We start from the raw sequence: 21,501 nt of genomic DNA on the forward strand, positions 1-21,501 counted from the left end.
GGTGATGGAGTGAGACTCTGTCTCAAAAATAGGTGGTGGTGGAATGGGGAGATTTCTCCAAAGAGCCAGATTTCCGGCGCCTCTGCAGACTCAGAAAACATGGCAGCTCAGGAGCCCTGATGGCCGTTTCCTAGAGCCAACAGTGTGCAGCCCCTGAAGCCCGCCATTCCCCAGGGCTCCACGGTCCCCACTACTCCCTACTGCTTCACATCCACCTCGCTTCCCTCTTCTGCCTCTGCCTGGCCCCTGTAGGCATTGAGTCTGTGGTCCTTGTTTAGGGCAGCAGCAGCAAGTCCCATCTGCCAATAAGCAACCTCCGCGGGCCTGACACTGGCTGACTTGTCCCTTTTATCTCAAAGGGGCATCGCCCTGCATTTGAGAACATCTCGACAGACTCCCCGCCACCAGGAACGTGCCTGCTACTTGACAGAGCCAGGGAGGGAGGATTGGCTGATCTGGGGTTTGATCGGCCCCCAGGAGATGGGAGGCCCAGGCTCCAGCTGCGGTGGAGGACAAAGGGGGCTTGTTTCGGTGACAATGGTGCCTTTCAGGAGGGAGGAGGTGGCTTTTGTTAAGGGGGAACGATGAGTTCAAGGGGTTCTGACTTATTCTGGCAAGTTTCTCCAGCTCTACAAGAACTTCTAGTGCTCTGGGCAGCTGCGAGGGGTCAAGAAACCACATCCCCAAATCCAGCGGGTGAGTCTCATTCCTTTGCTGAGTGGGGGCCTAAAATGGGTCACTGTGGCTGCCTGACAAAGGAAGAGACTGATGGCTGACCCTTAGATGTGGGCTAGGGGACTGTAATTGATTTCCCTTCACATTTCTGTCAGCAGGAGGAGTAACAGGAGGCCTAAGTGGGAATTGTGGTGTTCAAAGTCAAAGAACATTAACCTGAGGATAACTCTGGGCCTCATTAGCACCCCAGCCTTCTGATGTTTTCTCTCCACAGACAGGATCTCAGAGAGAAAGGCTTATGGGAAGCTGCCCAGGACTGACCTGGCACATGCTGGGAAAACCCCTCGGTGCCAGGGCAGGAGGCAGAGCATCTGCGGCTCCTCCCTCCCCATCACAGGGGGTAAGGAATACAGCAGAACGGGAATCGGGCGCCTTCATGCTGCTGTTACTGCCCTTGGTTCTGGCTTCTTTCACTTGGAAACCCCAGGAGGTGGGCATTGCTGTAATGCATGTGCTACTGACCAAAACAGGCCAAAGCTCAGCGAGGGGTGGGATCGCCTAAGGTTGCTCAGTGCCTATGTGGTGGAGTGAGGATCTGAACCTCCATCTTTCATGCATTAATTCATTCTGTCTCTGGATTCCCCTGAGGCAGACCCTGAGGCAAGGATCCATGTGTAAGTAGCTTATTTAGACAGAGCAGAAAATATCAATGGGAGAGTGAAGAAGTGAGACAAGGCAGGGAAGGTGGCTCATAAAGGGTATGTTATGAAGACAGCTGCTCCTGTGGGCAACTAGAGCTTAATCCCCCCAGGGAATCTGGGAGCCAGGGTGGAACAGGCGCCAGAGTGACTGCACCAACGGGGCCAAGGAGCTGGGGTATTTATACCCCAACTTCCACCAATGTTGGTTGAGTGCTGCTCCTGGGGGTTCTCTATTTCTCTCTGTATGGGTGGTAAAGTGGGCCCTGGAGGCCAAAAAAAGAATCCTCCAGGAAAGAAATCTCAATGCTGCCATTCAGAAAAGCAGTCAGCATGCCCTGAAGTGCTAGGGCAAAAGGGTGGAAGCAGGCACAGACACATCTACTCCATAACTTGCCCAACAAACACTGTACAGGGTCCCTCCTGGGGGACCAATGCTGAGCCAGACACGGTGCATGTGCAAGGGAACCTGACCCACCAGGTCCTAGTAGCTCTGTGCTATGAGGGAAGGCAAACAGGTAATGTTTCCAAGAAAAAAAAAAATCAAGCAGGGACACATTCTAGGAAAAAAAATAAGAGAATTATTCATGGCCCATGGAACAGCTATTTTAGAAGGGATGGTTAGAGAAGGCTTCTCTGAGGAGGTAACTTTCTAACTCCTAAACCAAAGGTGCCTTTTTAACTCCAGCATTAACATAACACTGAATAGTAACCCGCAGGGAGATAGTGCACTGCCCTCAGAAGTAGCTCCAATTTAATAAATTATTGCATTAAAAAGGAACAAACTATTGACACACACAACAATATGGAAGGATGTCAAGGGCATTACACTGAGTAAAAAAAGCGAGTCTCAGAAAGGTTACCGACTTTAGTAATGATATAAATGCTATATAAATGGTATGATTTCATTTACATAGCATTCTTGAAATGACAAAATGTATGTAGAGGAACAAATCAGTGGTTTCCATTGTCAGGACTGGGCTTGGGGAAGTACGGCTGTACAGGAGGAGCCCAAGGGAACTCCTTGGTGGTGACGGAACTGGTCTGTATCTCGATGTCTGTATCTTTAGAAAGAAATCTATATATGTGATAAAATTGCATCGAACCATATACATGTACACACAAGTGAGTGTATGAAGGTCTGTACATTATACCAATGTCAAGGTCCTGGTTTTGATTATGTACTACAGTTACATAGGATTTACCACTGGGGAAAACTGGGTAAAGGTGTATAAGATTTCTCCGTCCTTTTTTCACAAGGTTCAGTATATTCACAAGGTTGTGCAACCATTACCATTATCTTCTTCCAGTACATTTTCACCACCCCCAAAAGATAACCATGTTCATTAGCAGTCTCTCCCCATTCCTGCCTCCCCCCAGCCCCTGGCAATGACTAATCTACTTTCTGTCTTCAGATTTGCCTATTCTGGACATTTCATATAAATGAAATTATACAACATATAGCCTTCTGTGTCTGGCTTCTTTCACTTGGCATAATGTTTTCAAGATTCACCCAGGTTGTAGCATGTAGCAATGCTTCTTTCCTTTTTAGGGCTGAATAATATTCCATTTTGTGGAAATACTACATTTTCTTTACTCATTCATTGATGGACATCTGGCTGTTTCTACTACTTTTTGGCTATTCTGAATAATGCTGTTATGAACATACATGTACAAGTTTTTTGGTTTTTTTAAAATAAACGTATGTTTTTAGTTACCTTGGGTATATACCTAGGAATGGAATTGCTAGGTCATTGGTAACCCTACATTTACCTTTTTGAGAAACTGTTAAGTTGTTTTCCACAGGGGCTGAGCCATTTTACATTTCCACAAGCAAAGAATGAAGGTTCCAATTTCTCCACATGCTCATCAATACTTATTTTCTCTTTTTTTTTTAAAAAAAATTACAGCTATCCTAGTGTGTGTGAAGGGATATCTCATTGTGGTTTTGATTTGCATTTCCCTAACAACTTATGATGTTAAGTATCTTTAATGTGCTCACCAGCCATTTGTACATCTTTTTTGGAGAAATGTCTATTCAAAGCCATTTGGCCATATTTTAATTGGGTTGTTCATCTTTTTGTCATTAGGGTTTTTTTTTCTTTGTATATTCTGAATATTAGACCCTTATCAGATATACGATTTGCAGATAGTTTCTCCTTTTTGTAGGCTGTATTTTTACTTTCTTGATAGTGTCATCTGAGGGAAAAATGTTTTTAATTTTGATGAAGTCTGATTTATCTTTTTCCTTTTTTTGGTTGCTTGTGCTTTGGATGTCATAGCTAAGACTTCATTGACAAATTCAAGGCTATCAAGATTTACACCTTTGTCTTCTTCTAAGAGTTTCAAAGTTTTAGCTCTTACATTCAGGTCTTTGATCCATTGAGTTAGTTTTGCATAAGGCATATGGTGGAAATCTACCTTCATCTTTTCGCATGTGGAAACGCATTTGTCCCAAGGCCATTTTTTGAATGACTATGCTTTTCTCATTGAACGGTCTTGGTATCCTTGTTGGAATCAATTGACTATAAATCCATGGGTTTACTTCTGGATGCTCAGTTCTATTTCATTGATCTATATATTTATCCTATGCCAGTACCATGCAGTCTTTATCACTGCAGAGTTGGTAGTATGCTTTGAAATTGAAGTGTGAGTTCTACTTTATTCTTTTTCAATAGTATTTCAGCACTCTGAGTCCTTTGAAATTCCCTATAAATTGTAGAATCAACTTGTCAACTTGTACAAAGAAGTCAGCTGAGATTCTGATAGCAATTTTGCTGAATCTGTAGGTCATTTTGGGAAAGTATTACCATCTTGACAATGTTAAGTCTTCTGATCCATGAACATGGGATGCTTTTCCAGTTTCTTAGACCTTAGATTTCTTTCAACAGTGTTTTGTAGTTTTCAGAGTATACATTTTGTACTTCTTTTGTTAAATGTATTCCTAAGTATTTTATTCTTTTGATGCTATTGTAAACATAATTGTTTCTTAATTTCATTTTCCCTTGTAATCCTTTTTACTTCTGTAAGGTCAATAGCAATGTTCTCTCTATCATTCTTGATTTTAGTAATTTTAATCTTCTCCCCCATCATTTTTTGGTTAGTCTAGCTAAAGGTTTGCCAATTTGCTAATCCTCTCAAAGAACCAACTTCTGATTTCATTGACTTTCTCTATTGTTCTTCTGTTTTCTGTACTATTTTACGACTTCCTGTGAGTCTAAAATTATCTCCAAATAAAAAGTTTAAAAATTGTAAGCTTAAACAACAACAACAACAAAAAAACTGTAAGCTATGTTTCCGTTTAAAAAAACAAAAATAATATGTATGGCACATTTTTATGTATTGGGGATATAGTGTAAACAGGACAGACAAGAATTTTCAGCTAAACTGGGGAGACATAATATACATGTAAACAAGATCATTTCTTACAGTGAGATGTGCTCTGAAGAAATGAAAAATGGTGATGTGATAGTGACCAGGGTGTGAGGGAACAGGACTCCTCCAGATCGTTGGGTGAGGGAAAGTCTTGCTGAGAACGTGATATTAGGGCTGAAATCTGAATGTGGAGAAGCAACGTGAAAAGCTGGAGGAAGAGGGTTTTGGAGAGGTAGGAATGAGGTTGGTGGGTTGGAAGAAGAGAGGGCAGGCCCAAGGCTGCTGGAGCCTGGGTGTGAAGCAGGGGTGTATGAAGCAGGCAGAGGGGGAAGTGGAGGCCTGTTCACAGAGAGTCTCCAGGCCATGGGAAAGCAACTGGGCTTTATTTCCAAGGGTAACCAGAAGTCACAGTGGACATGTTTTAAGTAGGAGAAGGGCACAATCATATATATATATATACACACACACACACATACACACACACACACACTCACATATATATATACACATACATACACATAAATATACATACACATACATGTTAATTTTTTTAATTAATTTTTTTTTGGTAGAGGTAGGGTCTCACTATGTTGCCCAGGCTGGTGTCAAACTCCTGGCCTCAAGTGATCTTCCTGCTTTGACTTCCCAAAGTGCTGGGATTATAGGTGTGAGCCACTGTGCCCAAATGTACCATCCCCATGATTCAATTATCTCCACCTGGCCCTGCCTTTGACAAGTGGGTATTTTTACAATTCAAGATGAGATTTGGGTGGGGACACAGTCAAACCACATCAATCCCCAATACATGAAAGTGTAATATGTATGTGTGTGTATACACACACACACACACACACACACACATACATATTATTATTATCATTATTATTATTACTTTTTATTTGGAAATAATTCTAGACTCATAGGAAATCCATAATTTCCTAGGGCAGTCAAGGAAGATTGTGGTACATCTAAGCCAACAGCAATGCTGGTTACTGAACAAGAAATACTGGAGGAAGAAGTGATGTGGGGAAGAGGGCAGGGGAATCAAAACTTAAGTTTTAAATCTCTAAACTTAAGTTTTAAATGGGCTGGGTATGGTGGCTGATGCCTGTAATCCCAGTGCTTTGGAAGGCCAAGGCAGGAGGATTGCTTGAGGTCAGGAGATCGAGATTAGCCTGGGCCACATAGTGAGACCCTATCTCTACAAAAAATATAAAAAATTAACCAAGTGTGGTAGTGTGTACCTGTAGTTCCAGCTTCTTGAGAGGCTGAAGTGGGAGGGTGGCTGAGCCCAGGAGGTCGAGGCTGCAGTGAGCAATGACTGCACCACTGCTCTCCAGCCTGCGCGACAGAGCAAGGCCCTGTCTCTAAAAATAATAATAATAATAACGAAGTCTGAGATGGCCAGGAGAGATCCAAGAGATGTCAAGCAGGAAGTTGACATTCACGTCAGGAACTCAGAGGGGCAGGCAGGGCTGGGTGTATAAATCTGGAGTCATCTTGAGGCCTTGGGCTGGGATGCAGCCAGTAAGAGACACGGTGCGGGCAGAGAAGGGAGGAGTTTCCATAGAGGCTGGGGCACTCCCACATTTTTTGAATGCCCCAATTCACCTCCACTGAAGCCTTTTCTCTTTCAAACCCAGCCTCTGCTTCTAGGTACCTCGGCTGTCGGCTGTCGGGTGGGCTCCATTAGCCATGCTCTACGGCCTGAGGCAAGTGCCTCTTCCCCACTACATCTTGTTTTTTCTCATTGATAAAATGGGGAGAGTCATCCCAAGGTTCATGTGAGGGTTAAACGAGGCGATGCACCAGGCTATGGCTGCCACACGCTGGTGCAATTAGATGGTTCTGAGAGGCAGTGTGCTCCGGTAGCCCCGGGCCTGGGACCCAGGATGCAGGGAAGCCCCGCATCAGGGAAGAAGGGGGAATCCAGCGTTCCTGCAGATGAGCCCAGAGACCCAGCAGCCCAGGGTGACACAGCTGCCTCATGTCCCAATCGCAGGGCCAAAAACCAAAAACCTCAAATCCACCAAAACGGTGGGTCATCACACGGCAAAGTGCCCCAGTCTCTGCTAAACAGAAGAAAGGGAGAGCAATCATCAGAATTGGTCCCCATCAAATCCAACAATGCTTTTTATTGTCCCTAGTGTGCTCTGTTCTGGAGAGCAGGCTTCCAAAATGCCACTGCTTTCCGCAAGAGCGGGGTAGGGGAGGGGTGGTGAGGGCTGGCCCAAGTCCCAGCAGCAAGCATGGGAGCCTAAAGACTTGAATCTGGAGGCAGCACAGGGATAGGCCAGGCCACAGCGCCCAGGCGGCCGTTATCCACAGCTCAGGGACTGCATCTTTCGAGGGCTGAGATCACAGAGCTGCTGATCTAGAAGGGGACTCAGACCTACCCAGTCCAAGCCTGGGGACAGCTGTTGCTTCTTAGCTCTGTAGCATCCAGCTTTCTTTTAGTGGTGATCTTGAATTTCTTAATTTTTATTTTTATTTGTGACATACATTACACATTTTCTAAGCAATCTTGAACTCCTTCAGGGAGAATCCCTTCCTGCCCCGCTGGGGCATCTTGGTGGAACTGGCATCAAGATGTCCTGCCCTAGTCAGGTTTGTCTATCAGTCTTCCTTTCCTGAGACTATTTCCAGCAGAGGGTGGTGAGGACAAACCAACCAGCCAACCGACACTGCCGAGGCATCTCAATCATGGTGGCTGTATGAACTAAGGGAATGAAGCTTTATCCTTTTCTCCATCTCTCCTTCTCATTTTGTTCCCTTCTCTGAAAGCAGCCCCCAACCTTGAGTTATGACCCAGTTTAGGACGTAAGTTAGTCATGGTTTCGGATGCCATGGAAGTGACCACTCACACAAAGGCCAAAACAGTCAACTCTCTAAGTAGGACAGCACAGTCTCCCCCAGAACCTCAAGTCCAAAGAGAAGAATCTTTCCAGAAGAATCTCACATCCTCCTGTTTATCTCCCACCCCCAAAAGAAGACCACACCCGTGGTGGCCAGCATTCCAGGATGCTCCCTAAAACCCCAACTTTCCCACAAAGACCATCCTCTCCCGGCCTGCATGGCAGTGAGTACACTAGCTACTCAAAAGACTTGAAACACACTTACTTTTTAAACATGTGCTAACTGAGCTGGACTCGGTTTCTGCTGCTGGAAATCTAAGAATCCTAAAAGATGATTGACCCAATCTCCCATTTTTCAGCAGGCAGAAAAATCCACTCTCAGAGAAGGCAGGTAAGTTGCCGAGGCCAGAGTCAAGACCAGAATCTGGGTCTCTAGAACCAGACATTTCAAACACCCCTTTTCTTGTTTCCTCTTCTTTAAAATGGGAATAACTCTAACTACTTTTCCCAGTGGTATTAATACTGTTAATAATAATAACAATAACAGCAAAGGCTGGGCATGCTGGCTCATGTCCGTAATCCCAGCACTTTGGGAGGCCGAGGTGGGAGGATCACTAGAGGCCAGGGAAACCAGCCCAGGCAACATAGTGAGACCCCGTCTCTATAAAAAATTTTACAAAATTAGCCAGATGTGGTGTTGTGTGCCTCTAGTCCCAGCTATTTAGGAGGCTGAGGCAGGAGGACAGTTTGAGCCCAGGAGTTCGAGGCTGCAGTGAGCTATGATCACGCAATAACAACATCTTCTCAGGTCTCTGAGGAGACAATTATGAATGAAGCTGAGGCCCAGCATAGCAAAGATGATGTGGCTGGCTACTCTGGCTCAGTTTAGCTCACAGTCTCTTGTGTCCAACTTGCAAGTTGCAGGAAGAAAAAAATGCCAGTATCCTCCCCCATCTTTTTTTTTTTTTAATTCTGTTGTTTGTTTGTTTGTTTATTTATTGAGACAGAGTCCTGCTCTGTCGCTCAGGCTGGATTGTAATGGCACGATCTTGGCTCACTGCAACCTCCCCTCCTAGGTTCAAGCGACTCTCCTGCCTCAGCTCAAGTAGCTGGGACTACAGGCGTGTGCCCCAACGCCTGGCTAATTTTTGTATTTTTGGTAGAGACAGGATTTCGCCATGTTGGCCAGGCTGGTCTTGAACTCCAGGCCTCAGGTGATCCGCCCACCTCAGCCTCCGAAAGTGCTGGGATTACAGGTGTTGGCCACTGTACCTGGCTCTGTTGGATATTTAAAGGAAAGAAACATTTAACGTTTGTGGAGTGTGCACCTCACAACCTAGGGCAGCAGGGTCCTGAGGGAGTGTGGGCAAGGGTCCTGGCCCAGGCTGCCTGATATGAACTTGGCTCCACTACCTTCCACCTGCATGACCTTGGCCAAGTCAATGCCCTTCTCCAAGCTGTAGTTTCTTCAACTACAAAGAACAACCATTAACCTTAATGACTCCTGAGGTCCAGTGTTTGATGGTGACTGGAAAACTGCAAGGTGGATAAAAGAAGGTGAATTGGCTCCCCCAAGAAATACCCACAGAGCAGGGGCTGGGAAACAGCTTAGGGAGAGAGTGTCTGGGGCCTCTGCCAGCACCGCTCCCTCAGGCTCCTCTCCAACTTTGCCCAAATGATTAACTCTGGTAGATTTATTTAATTTTTTTTTTTTTTTTTTTTTTGAGACAGTCTCATTCTGTCACCCAGAGTGCAGCGGTGCAATCTTGGCTTACTGCAATCTCGGCTTACTGCAACCTCTGCCTCCTGGGTTTAAGTGATTCCCCTGCCTCAGCCTCCAGAAGTAGCTGGGATTACAGGCATGTGCCACCACGCCTGACTAATTTTTGTATTATTAGTAGAGACGGAGTTTCACCATGTTGGCCAGGCTGGTCTCGAACTCCTGACTTCAAGTGATCCACCCGCCTCGGCCTCCCAAAGTGCTGGGATTATGGGTGTGAGCCACCATATCCGGCCTATTTTTGGTTGTTTTTAGAGACAGGGTCTCACCCTGTTGCTCAGGTTGGAGTGCAGTGGTACAATCACAGCTCACTGCAGCCTCAATCTCCCTGTGCTCAGGAGATCCTCCCACCTCAGCCTTCCAAGTAGCTGGAACTACAGGCATGAGCTATGATGCCTGGCTAATATTTTGTGTTTTTTGTAGAGACAGAATTTTGCCTTGTTGCCCAGGCCTGTTGTTGTCTTGAACTCCTGACCTCAAATGATCCGCCTGCCTCAGCCTCCCAAAGTGCTGGGATTACAGGTGTGAGCCTCCGTACCTGGCCAGATTTTGTTGTTCTTCTCCTCCCTCCACTCATACCCTTAACACAGATTTATCAAGGGCAGAGAAAATGCATGGGAATACACAGCCAAGAAGCAATCCAGTGTCCCCTCTACTCACAGCTAAGTTCCTGTTGACGAGGCGGCCCAGCTCCCCAGGTGTGGCTGTGTTCCGGATATCCACGTCGTGGGGGGACACATAAAGCTTTGTGTCATTCAGGTCAAAGAACTCGACTTCTGTGAGACCCACCCACCACGAGTTGCCCCAGTTGGACAGGATCTCCATGGTCACGTAGATGGCATCTTTGATCTCGTCTGCCCTTGTTCTCTGTTTGTCCTTAAAGAAGAGAAAAATAACACCAAAGGATTAAGTCATGACAGGCTTGAATTCGGCTCTACCTCTGCTACCACTGCCTTCAAAAAGTTAGTTAACCTTCAGTGTCTCAGTCTCTCCATCTGTACAATGAGGATAAGAATAGCACCCACTACCTATGGTTATTCCCATGATCAAATGAATTCATACTGTAAAGCATTCAAAATAGAGTCGCTGTGTAACTGGCACTCTGTGAGCATTCTGTTTGAGAGTTTAGAAATACATAAAAATGTCTAAAAAGCATTGAATTCTGCCTAAGCACGCACATCTCTCCCCAACTACTCAGTGTTCGGTACCCAGAAGCTTGTCACGACATCTGCTGAACTGAGTAGGTGTTACAGGCTGAGGCTGGGCATGGGGGCTCACGCCTGTAATCCCAGCACTTTGAGAGGCCAAATTGGGAGGATTCCTTGAGGCCAGGAGTTCAAGATCAGCCTGAGCAACAAAGTGAGATCCTGTCTTTACAAAATTTTTTTTTTTTTAAATGAGCTGGGCACAGCGGCACATGCCTGTAGTCCCAGCTACATAGGAGGCTGAGGCAGGAGGATTGTTTGAGCCCAGGTGGTTGAGGCTGCAGTGAGCTGTGTTCGCACCACTTCACTCCTGAGTGAAAGACCTAGTCTCAAAAAAAACAAAAAAACAAAAAAAAGGTTATAGGCTGAATTTAGCCCTTTCAAATTCATCTGTTGAAACCCTAATCCCCAGTACCTCAGAATATGACTGTATTTGGAGATAAGGCCTTTAAATAGGTGATAAAATTGAAATGAGGCTGGGGGGAAGCTGGGGGGAGGCTGGGGGGAGGGTGGGCGGGCACTAATCCAATCTAGCTGGTGTCCTTGTAAGAGGAAAGCTGGACACAGAGAGACACATCAAGGATGCACACACAGAAAAAGGCCATATGAGGGCAAAGCAAGAAGGCAGCTGTCTGCAAGCCAAAGAGAGAGGCCTCAGAACAAACCAAACCTGCCAACACCTTGATCTTGGACTTCCAGCCTCCGGAATTGTGAGAAAAGAAATCTCTGTTGTTGAAGCCACCCCATGTATGGTATTTTGTTATGGCGGCCCTAGAGGACTGATATAGTAGGAAACATGGCCCCCTGGCCTTGGACAAGTCACTTGACATCCCTCGGCCTGGCTGGGGAAGATGACATGACACCATCTATGTGATAATCCTGTCACAGACGTTAAATAGGATATCAATACCTAAGAAGGCCCTATCACGAGCCCCGGCCCTGGGTGCGCTCCGTAAGTGTCTGTTTCTTTGTTTCTCTCCTTCATTGGTTTTAATGCCTGCCTCCTTCCTGCGTCGGCTGTCTGCTCTGAGAGCCTGCGTGAATGCCATCAATAAACGGCCACCCTTCGGAATAGCTTCCTGAGGCCCTCCGGGGCTGACTGCAGCACTGGTCGCCACGGATCAGTCACTCACAAAATGGTGCATTCCCCGCGTGCACATGCCCTCTGTTAATTAGCACGGGTAATCTGCAATGGTTCTGTGAGCAGGGAGCCGAGCAAATGAACAGCAACTGTTCCCCACTTACTTTTTTAAATTAATAGCCAGCGAGACGTGCTATCGCTCTCAGTGTGTGTTTGGAGGGGCCTTGATTGCCACATGGTGGGAACGTGGATAGGGAGGAGGGAGAGAGGTCAGCTCACAGCTCCCGGATGAAAGACAGGGCCTGTTTTGATCAGCCGGCTCCTCGGAACCCACAGCTTCCTCCTTCTGCTTCACAGCCATGTGGCGTCCTGGCCAAGCCCTCTGCTGCCCTGGGTCTGAGTCCCAGGCATGCAGGACCCTGATAAAGCTAAACTGGCTTAGCTGACTCCAGGGGACAGGGAGGTTAATAAGCTTGTGCTTGTGTGGAGCGATCCAGGACCAGGTAAGCAGTCAGTCTGGGGGCTGCTGAAGAAGTAGCACTGGTCACCTTGCTTGCTGGTGGGAGGCAGGAGGGCCAGATGGGAGGAAGGCCAGATGGGAGGCAGGCTGCCTTTCAGAGGGGCTGCTAGAACTCCCACCCAGTGCAATCTGAAATGTGCAAATTCCTCAGCTGTGTTGGTAAATGAAAAAGCTGAAGAATCTATTAACTAAGCGAGTGTCACAACTTGTCTGTTGCTACTCAGTGGCTCCTCCTGCTTCTGTACTGCCCAATTTGGGATCCTGCTTGGCGGTGGGAGGGGGACACTGGCTGGGCAGCTCCTGGCCCCTGTCATTCATTGTCCCTGCTCTTGCTGAGACCACTTGATTTTCCTTGGGGGGAAGGCACGGCGTCTCTTTTCTCAGCCATAAAGAATAGGGGGACTGACCCTTTCCCACTCCAGGGAGGGGCCTGACTGGTCCAAGGAAGCACAGGCAAGCACGCCAATCACAGACTCACATGGTGAGAAACGGGCTTCCCTCCTGACAGTGGAGTCTGATGACACAGGGGTGCAAGGTAGAACCATTCTAGCTATTTGGGGACCATGAGGAGGGAGCAGAGATGGGACTGAGCTGCAGCGGGTGAAACTGAAAGACACAGTGGGAGCTGCTGGACCAGGCCCTACCTGGCCCTCCCTGTGTCATTTTCAATGAGAAGAGTCTGTCATTTTTCTTCTCTTTGTTGTATAAGTCAGTTTGCCCTGGATTTTCTGTCTCCCGTAATATAAGGAGACTTGGCCGGGTATGGTGACTCACAGCTGCAATCCCAGCACTTTGGGATGCTGAGGCAGGAGGACTGCTTGAGCCCAGAAGTTCAAGACCAGCCTGGGCAACACAGCAAGGATTCATCTCTACAAAAAAATTTGTTTAAAGTAGCCAGGTGTGCTGGGGGGCCACTGTAGTCCCAGCTACTCAGGAGGCCGAGGCGGGAGGATCGAATGAGCAAGGAGTTCAAGGCTGCATTGAGCTGTGATCACACCCACTGCACTCCAGCCTGGGAGAAACAGCAAGGCCCTATCTCTAAAATTAATTAATTAATTAAAATAATACAAATGAAGAAACTATTCCATGCAGTGGGGACCCCAGCTTTGATTTTTCTCGGTGAACTCTCGGCGGATATTTGCTGGTCTCTCCCTGCACTGAGCTGCATGCTCTCAGAGACCTTTCCTGTTTCATCCTCACAGTGGCCTGTGGGGCATGGATTATTGACCCTATTTGACAGCCAGGACCAGACAGCTTAAGAGGCTTGTCTAAGGTCACACAATCTCTCAATGAATGCCACAGATTCACAGCTGGAACTCTAGTCCAGACCAGGCCAGCTCAGGGGCCTTTCTGCTCTCACAGGATTTTATATGTGGCTTTGGGAGGACTTCGCATTAAGTCCTCACTGGCCAGTAGTAACATTGGTGACCACCATACCAAATAATACTAAGAATGGCTTGGGTGAAGGTAGGGGCAGAAGGATGTGCTGGGGAGGCCGGGTGTGGTGGCCCGTAATCCCAGCACTTTGGGAGGCCGGGTGTGGTGGCCCGTAATCCCAGCACTTTGGGAGGCCAAGGTGGGTGGATCACTTGAGACCGGGAATTAGAGACCAGCCTGGCCAACATGGCAAAAACCCATCTCTACTAAAAATACAAAAATTAGCTGGGCATGGTGGCGCATGCCTGTAATCCCAGCTACTCAGGCGGCTGAGGCAGGAGAATAGCTTGAACCTGGGAGGCAAAAGTTGCCGTGAGCCAAGATGGCGCCACTACACTCCGGCCTGGGCGATAGGGCAAGGCTCTGTCTAAAAAAAAGAAAAGAAAAGAAAGAAAATTGAATCGCCGTTAATCCTACCACTCTGATGCCCCAGTTCCATTTTGTATTTTGTGTCCTAGCTCCATCAGCACACTCATATGGCCACATCTTTGCGTGGCTGTTGCAATCCTATTGGACTTGAAGATTAACATCACCTTTTACAGTTAGGCTGATATCGCTAACATTTCTTGTCTGCATCGTCTCATAATGATAGCTTCCATCCTTTTATACTACTGCATCGTGCTGACGTATCATACTTTTCCTGATTAACCCCATTGTTATAAGACATTTAGGTTTTTAAAAAATGTCTTCCCTACTTCCAATAATTCTGTAACAGACATCTGTGTGCCTCTAGCTTCTTAGTTCTGTGGGGTGATTTCCTTAGATAAGGAAGCGGGATTGTGGGGCTGAAACACTCTGAGAAGTGTTTCTCAGGCTCTTCCTAAGGTCAAGCATTCTGTTTTCCAAGAGGGTTTTACCTGTTTATACAGCTGCCTGCCACGTATGTGTGGCTGCCACAGCTTTATTGTAACCTTGCTAGCACTAGAGGTTATCCTCAGAAATAATTTGTCAATTCAGAGAGCAAATGGGACATTTAGGTTGTAATTTGCGTTTCTTGATTGCCAGCGATGTTGGACATTTTCCCATGGGCTTTCATGCTATTTATGTTTCCTCTTGTGCAGACCGGCTTCTCTCTGCTGAAACTTCTGGCCTACATCTTCCTTTCTCTGCTCCTGCTCTTCATCATATATACCTCTGTGTGTCAGGGATGGGGGGAGATGGAGACACAGGCAGAGAGATGCTCATTTAACCACTGTCAGAGCAATCCCCACTGATGCGAAATGACTGTTCTGAGGGAACCTTCCTGAATGTAGAACTGAAAATCAAGTCAAGGCTCTCACCTCTGCGTCTGATACTTGCTCCTTGGTTGGTGAAACCACCCTGCCGAGATGGGCAGAGTCACTTTCGACGGCCTGGAGGACTTTCAGAAGCTTCTGCTGTTGTCTGAAATGGGATTTGGTTTTAGCAAACAGGTAGTAGTAAATGACACACAAAAGAGAACATTCCCATTAAAAGTGCCACACTGACATTTCCTTCTCGGGAACAGGAAATGAAGAGGAAGTATGCACTCTGTATCCAGTTCAAAGGCAAGGGCAGGCTTGCTGTTTTTCTCCCTTTATAAATGGCTATACAATTAGCGATGGAATCAGAGCCCAGCTGGGGACACACTGCTTGGGGCAAGGCGGCCAGCTGACCTCCCTAAGCTTTGAACTTGAGAGTCAAGAGCAGTGGTCAGCCGAACTAAGGCCTACGGGTCAAATCCAGCCCGCGGCCTGTTTTTGTACAGCCTGTGAGCTAAGAACGGTTTACATTTTTAAAAGGTTGTACAAAGAAACAACTATAACAACAACAAAACCAACTGCAAAGCATATTTACTATCTGGCCCTTTACAGCAACAATTTGCTGACTCCTGGGCTGGAGATCTGCTCTGCTCCTCTTGTTCCTGAGGACATGGCATTCTAAACCCAGCAGAGCATGCCTTCATCATTTGCAAACATGCCCACATGTGCAGTTTAAGGCTGGGTACCCCCAAGACCCTGAAGCACAAAGGATCTTGATGCCGAGGAAAGAAGCATTTGGTGGAGTGTATGCTGCTTGTAATAAAACTGCATCAGATGTAAAATATCCTCATGGCCCAGCCTTTTCTTTCTTTCTTTTTTTTTTTTTTTTTTTTTTTTAGGACGGAGTTTCACTCTTGTCGCCCAGGCTGGAGAGCAAAGGCACAGTCTCGGCTCACTACAACCTCCCCCTCCAGGATTCAAGCAATTCTCCTTCCTCAGCTTCCTGAGTAGCTGGGATTACAGCCACGCGCCACCACACCCAGCTAATTTTTGTATTTTTAGTAGAGACGGGTTTTCGCCATGTTGGCCAAGCTGGTCTCGACCTCCTGACCTCAGGTGATTTGCCCTCCTCAGCCTCCTTAAATGCTGGGATTACAGGTGTGAGCACCGCGCCCGGCTGCAGCCTTTTCACATGCAGGGGAAACTGCGAGTTCTTATTATGGCCACGATGGTACACAGCCCTGATTTCTATTTGGGGCCTGGAGAGTCTTAAAGGAATGGATGGCGGTGCCTTTAGCCTATTCAGTTTCCCTGTAAGTTATAACAAAGGGCTCCCTCTAGGTGGACACAGACCTGGAGGGCACACAGCTTGGCTAGTGAATTCCTTCTTCATGCAGAAAAGCCACCACCCCCTTTCTGGGCTGATGCAGCCCCAGGCCAGGTCCTCAGCTTAGTAACCAGCACACAGGCTGAGTTTCAGCCCCTTCTCGCCCCTCAGCCAGGCACTTTGCACAGTGCCCAGCATGCACAGCTGCCTGTGCACAGCGGCCCTCGGAGTGTGCCTGTGTGCCATGGCATGCCAGAAACTACAGGCTCAGCCTGGCACATCTTTCTGAAGATCTATTTTGTCTGAAGACTGGAGGGAAGGCTTTATTTTGATAATAAAACCTGACAGTTCCAATAACTGCTGCTACACATTAATGGAACAGAATGCTGAGTTTGGACAAACTTTTAATAGAGAAAAGGAGCTTCGAAGGACGCTGCTGTGGGCCAGCCTCGCCCCCTAGACCAGCAGGGGAACAAGTTTAACGCCCTGTGCTGCATGGGATATTCTACTGGAAACCTGGAGAAGGTTCAAGTTCTACACAGATTGCGGCCAAACTGACCAAGATAAGAGCTATATGCCTAAAAGAAATCAAGTCAATTTGAACGCTTTAGGGCTGGAGGGGGAGACAGAGTATAGTCTAAAGGAATCGTTTAACAGATTTGGGGCCAGGCGTGGTGGCTCACGCCTGTTTGGGAGGCTGAGGTGGGTAGATTGCTTGAGCCCAGGAGTTGGAGACCAACCTGGGCAACATTGTGAGACCCTATCTCTACAAAAAAGTACACAAATTAGCTGGGTGCAGCGGCACATACCTGTGATCCCAGATACTCAGGAGGCTGAGGCTGGAGGATCACTTTAACCCAGGAATTTGAGGCTGCAGTGAGCTGTTTGTGCCACTGCACTCTAGCCTGGGCAACAAAGCGAGACCCCATCTTAAAGAAAGAAATAGGGGGTTTGAAAAAACATAGGAAAAGCAAAGAACCCTCATGAAGAAGATCCCTATGGCTGCACTCCTAAGGAGTTTTGGGTTTGGCTTCACCCTTGGTAGTACCTGCTTCCCAGAAGTCCAATTCTGTCCATGGCCTGGTTGATGGCTCTGGCTCCCCCTGCTGCCCCGGCCGGCTCCTGAGTGGTGGTCGCCGTGGTGATGGGAAGCAGCTGAGGATGGGAAAGGCTTATTAAACAGATGTCTCAGGCAACACTCCTGGCCTAAGACACAGCAGGGTCATGGTCAAGGGCAGGCATGCTTAGGCTGACAGTCCCTTTGTATAAAACAGGAACAGGAATGTGAGGGTGACAGCAACTGCCTGAAGCTTCTATCTAGAACCCCTCACACCATCTCAGTTTCCGATGACCAGGGTGCTCCTAGGAAACAATCCACTTTGATGAGCTACTAGAAACCTTCTCTTATCAAAAAGCTTCACTGGCCGGATGCAATGGTGCATGCTTGTAACCGTAGCATTTTGGGAGGCTGCGGGAGGAGGATCACTTGAGCCCAGGAGTTTGAGGCTGCAGTAAGCTATGGTCGTGCCACTGCACTCCAGCCGGGGTGACAGAGTGAGACACTGTCTCAAAAAATAAAAAAAAAATCCTCTCGCCATCTCAACTGAGCCCCTGTTCTGCTTTGTACAAAGTAAGCAGACTCCATGAAGAATTCCAGTAACAGCATTAGGCCCTTTCATTTTTAATTCTCTGAGCCTTTTCCCCTTCTTTTTCATTTATCATTGACACTAGAAATGTGCCCTGCTGTCTATCTGCTGAAAATTTTAGTCCACGGAATCTCTGTGGGTCAGGAATTAGGTCATCCAGAAATTCCGGACCTGGGCAGTTACTGCACGCCTGTCAGAAACACAGGCTAGCGGCAGACGAGGATGATGGGAACTGGCAGGACGAGTGGCAGCAACGCAAACGACAAACAACTCTGGCGCTCTGGGGTGCGACATGCATACCCTGTCCCGCTTGGGCTCTGTCTCCCTCTGCTTCTCCCATCCCCTCTTCCCCGCCTCACAAAGGGCTTCTTCCCAATCTTTGATCAGGCTGGGCTCATTCTCACCTCAAAGCTTTTCCCCTGTTCCTTCCACCTGGAATGCCGTTCCCTGTTGTTGGTGCCGTCTGAACAGGCAGGGCTCAGCTCAGATGGGACATGCCTTCCAAGGGGCACCCATGACCACCCTGTCAGAGGCAGCCACTGCCCTATACCCTGTCATTCTCTCACATATTAGCAGCTGTGATTGTCATCGCTCTCTGACGTCACCCTGTTTATGAATGGTTTTATTTGCTGCTGCCTGTAAGCTGCATGGGGCCAGGGCTCATCTGTCTCAGCTGCCTCTGTATTCTAAGCACATGGCACAGACCTGTGTATGACCAAGCAAAGACAGTCCTGGGCATTTTATTAATTCACGTCCTTATTTGTTGGGACCAAATTTGCTGAGATATACTTAACTGACCTAGATAGATACAGATTAAAAAATGTATTTATTCAAGGTACTAAGATCTGTTTTTCATTGTCTTGTCAATAAATAGAAATATAGGCTGGGCGTGGTGGCTCACACCTGTAATCCTAGCAATTTGGGGGACTGAAGCGGGTGGATCACTTGAGGTCAGGAGTTCGAGACCAGTCTGATCAACATGGTGAAACCCCGTCTCTAGTAAAAATACAAAAACATTAGCTGGGCATGGTGGCAGGTGCCTGTAATCCCAGCTACTTGGGAGGCTGAGGTGGGAGAATCACTTGAACCCAGGAGGCAGAGGTTGTAGTGAGCCGAGATTGCACCACTGCACTCTTGCCTGGGCAACAGAGTAAGACTCTGTCTCAAAAAATAATAATAATAACATAAATAAATAAATAGAAATATAACAACAGTTTGAATCAGCAGGCCTGGGTGAGTTCTGGCTTCAACTCATGACCTTGGGTAAGCCACGCCAGCCCTGGTCTCCCTATCTGTGAAATGGGCAGCATGACACCAGTGCTCAGGGCACACAGTGAGGACCTGGTGGGACTGCGTGAAGGAAAGCGCCCTGGAGGCCATCAGGTGCTATGCACATGCGTGGGGCTTTGTTATTCATCTCTGCCTGGCACTGACCTCAGGGGTCTCTTCCTTCTCCTCCAGCAGACTGGTCCATGGTTTTGCTGGTGGTCCCTCTGCATCCTGTAAGGATGTGATCACATGATGTGACGTTGGAACAAAGCCTTCACTCCATGCTGTTCACAGAAAGATGAGGGCACAGAAAAGGGCAGGGACCTTCTCAAGCTACCATAGACGTAAAGTTCAGGGGCAAGGTCAGAGGTCCGGGAACACACACAATAGGTGCTGCTTGATGCATGCCCCAAACAGCAGCCCCAAGATAGAGCCTGGGGAACAACTGGTGCTGGTGACAGGGCCCTGGGCTTGCAGGCGGGCAGACCTCGGCCACTTCCAAAGATGTGATCACCCTGTCCTTGAGAGAAGCAGGCCACCTTGCTTCTCTGTACCAGCGGCCACATCTGTGAAAGTGAGGCAATGAAACCAGCCTGCCTATTTCAGGGCTACAGAGAGCATCGAGGAGGACAAACTACGAAAAAGGGTTTCAACAGGCGAGTCACACACCAAGCTTCTGGGAAAGAATGTGTACCCCAAGCTATACCCAACGCCTCCAGCTCCCCAAGGTCCCTGCTCCACCCACCATTTATCCTCCTATTGGCTGCTCAAAGCTGAAGGCAGCAGCTGGAAACTCAAATCCCTGTAGGCCCAGAGAGGCTCTGTGAACAAATGAAGTGGGCCAGGGGCAGGACAATAGGAAGCAGTGAGGACTATGGATGCCTGAAGGGTCCATGCTTGGGAATGAGACCTTTCCTGGGAAGCCAGAGCTTGTCGTTGACTCCATTCTTCACTGACCCACCTGTCTGCAACCCTGCTCTAAGGTATCCAGGGTTTGCAGGGAAATCAGTGAAGATTGGAGGCTGATTAGCACCCAGCTTAGGCTTTGTGAAATAGAGTCAAAAGAAGGCGGAAGTAATGGGAGCCATAGCAGGTCAGTGGGTGACTGTCTGTGAACAGTGGAAACACGGATGAATCTGGGGTCAGCGATACCCACTACACCTCTCTCTTCTGCCCACCTGCTCTTCTTAACTGCAGCTCAGACACTGCCTAGTCCAGGGAGCATCCCCTGGTTCCTTGCCCCGCCCGGAGCGCACCTGCAGTGGGCTGGCCGGCTGCTCAGCCTTTCTGCTGAGGGGCGCCCTCTGCAGGGCTGCGTTCTCCACCTGGATGGCTCGGAGCACAGCAGAGGCTTCTTCCTCTAGGTCCTCAGCCTCGCAAAGAGTTTTGCGGGTTGCAGACAGGGGTCTCTCTCGCCGGCTTCCAGGTCCTGAGGGCAGAAGACAGGGGGACGTTCCTTTAGATTATATTCTCAGAGTGCAGCTCAAAATCTATTAGACCCCAATTGAGGAACATTTTATAAAACAACTGGCCTGTAATCTCCAAAAATGTCAAGGTCATAAAAGACAAAGAAAACGGTTCCAGATTACAGGAGACTAGGCAGACACGGCTGAATGCAGTGGTGCCCTGGGGGCACTTGGTCCTGAGGAGGACCAAGCAGCTGTAAAGAACAGCGCTGTAAAGAACACTATTGTGGCAACTGGAAAAATTCAAATACAGTCTGTGGCTTAGACAGTGGTATTCTATTAATACTAAATATCCTGAATTTCATTAGTGTACTGTGCTTATGTAAAATGCCCTTGTTTTTAGGAGATATATACCACAGTGTTGAGGGGTAAAGGGGAATGATGTCTGCCACTTAATTCCAAATAGCTTACAAACACACACACACACATACACACACACACGTACATACGCATGCACAGGAGTGAAGGGGAATGGTGTCTGCAACTTCATCTCAAATGGTTTACACACATACATGCACACACACAGTTCAGGGGTAAAGGGGAATGATGTCTGCAACTTCATCTCAAATATTTACACACATACATGCTCTCTATCGATCGATCTAGCTATAGCTATGTAATTTAATTTACAGATCAATACATGATAGCGGGTATACACATAAGTGTGTGCATAATATTTCTGTATATATAAATATATAATTTTTGTATAATTATATATCTTTGTATAATTATATATAATTTTTATATAATTATATATATATAGAGAGAGAGAGAATATAAAGCAAAAGCAAAAGCAATTGGAGTAAAATGTTAACTGGTGAATCTGGGTGTGTGGGTGAAGGGTGGAAGTGTCAGTGTACTATCCTTACAATGTTTCTTTAAGTTTAAAATTGTATCAAGACATGCAGCCAACAATCACATGAAAAAATACTTGACATCACTAATCA

The 21,501-nt window shown here is 47.3% G+C and overlaps 1 protein-coding gene across 7 annotated transcripts in view; it reads right to left on the reverse strand.

Moving 5' to 3' along the window:
* The window catches only part of KIAA0556 (KIAA0556 ortholog), a 234,488-nt gene that overhangs the window by 62,131 nt on the left and 150,856 nt on the right, over positions 1–21,501 (reverse strand). For 6 of the 7 annotated variants that reach the window (XM_009196201.4, XM_017953265.3, XM_009196203.4 and 3 more), the window contains 5 exons: positions 20,345–20,517; positions 19,254–19,319; positions 17,222–17,328; positions 14,907–15,009; positions 10,044–10,259 (listed from right to left, as the gene is read on the reverse strand). In XM_009196201.4, coding sequence (XP_009194465.2) covers positions 10,044–10,259; positions 14,907–15,009; positions 17,222–17,328; positions 19,254–19,319; positions 20,345–20,517 — 665 coding nt within the window. The remainder of the gene's footprint in view (positions 1–10,043; positions 10,260–14,906; positions 15,010–17,221; positions 17,329–19,253; positions 19,320–20,344; positions 20,518–21,501) is intronic. The other variant, XM_021931849.2, reaches the window with a different exon arrangement.

The sequence above is a fragment of the Papio anubis genome, chromosome 18, assembly GCF_008728515.1.
Source record: "Papio anubis isolate 15944 chromosome 18, Panubis1.0, whole genome shotgun sequence".
In the NCBI taxonomy this organism is placed as follows: Eukaryota; Metazoa; Chordata; class Mammalia; order Primates; family Cercopithecidae; genus Papio; species Papio anubis.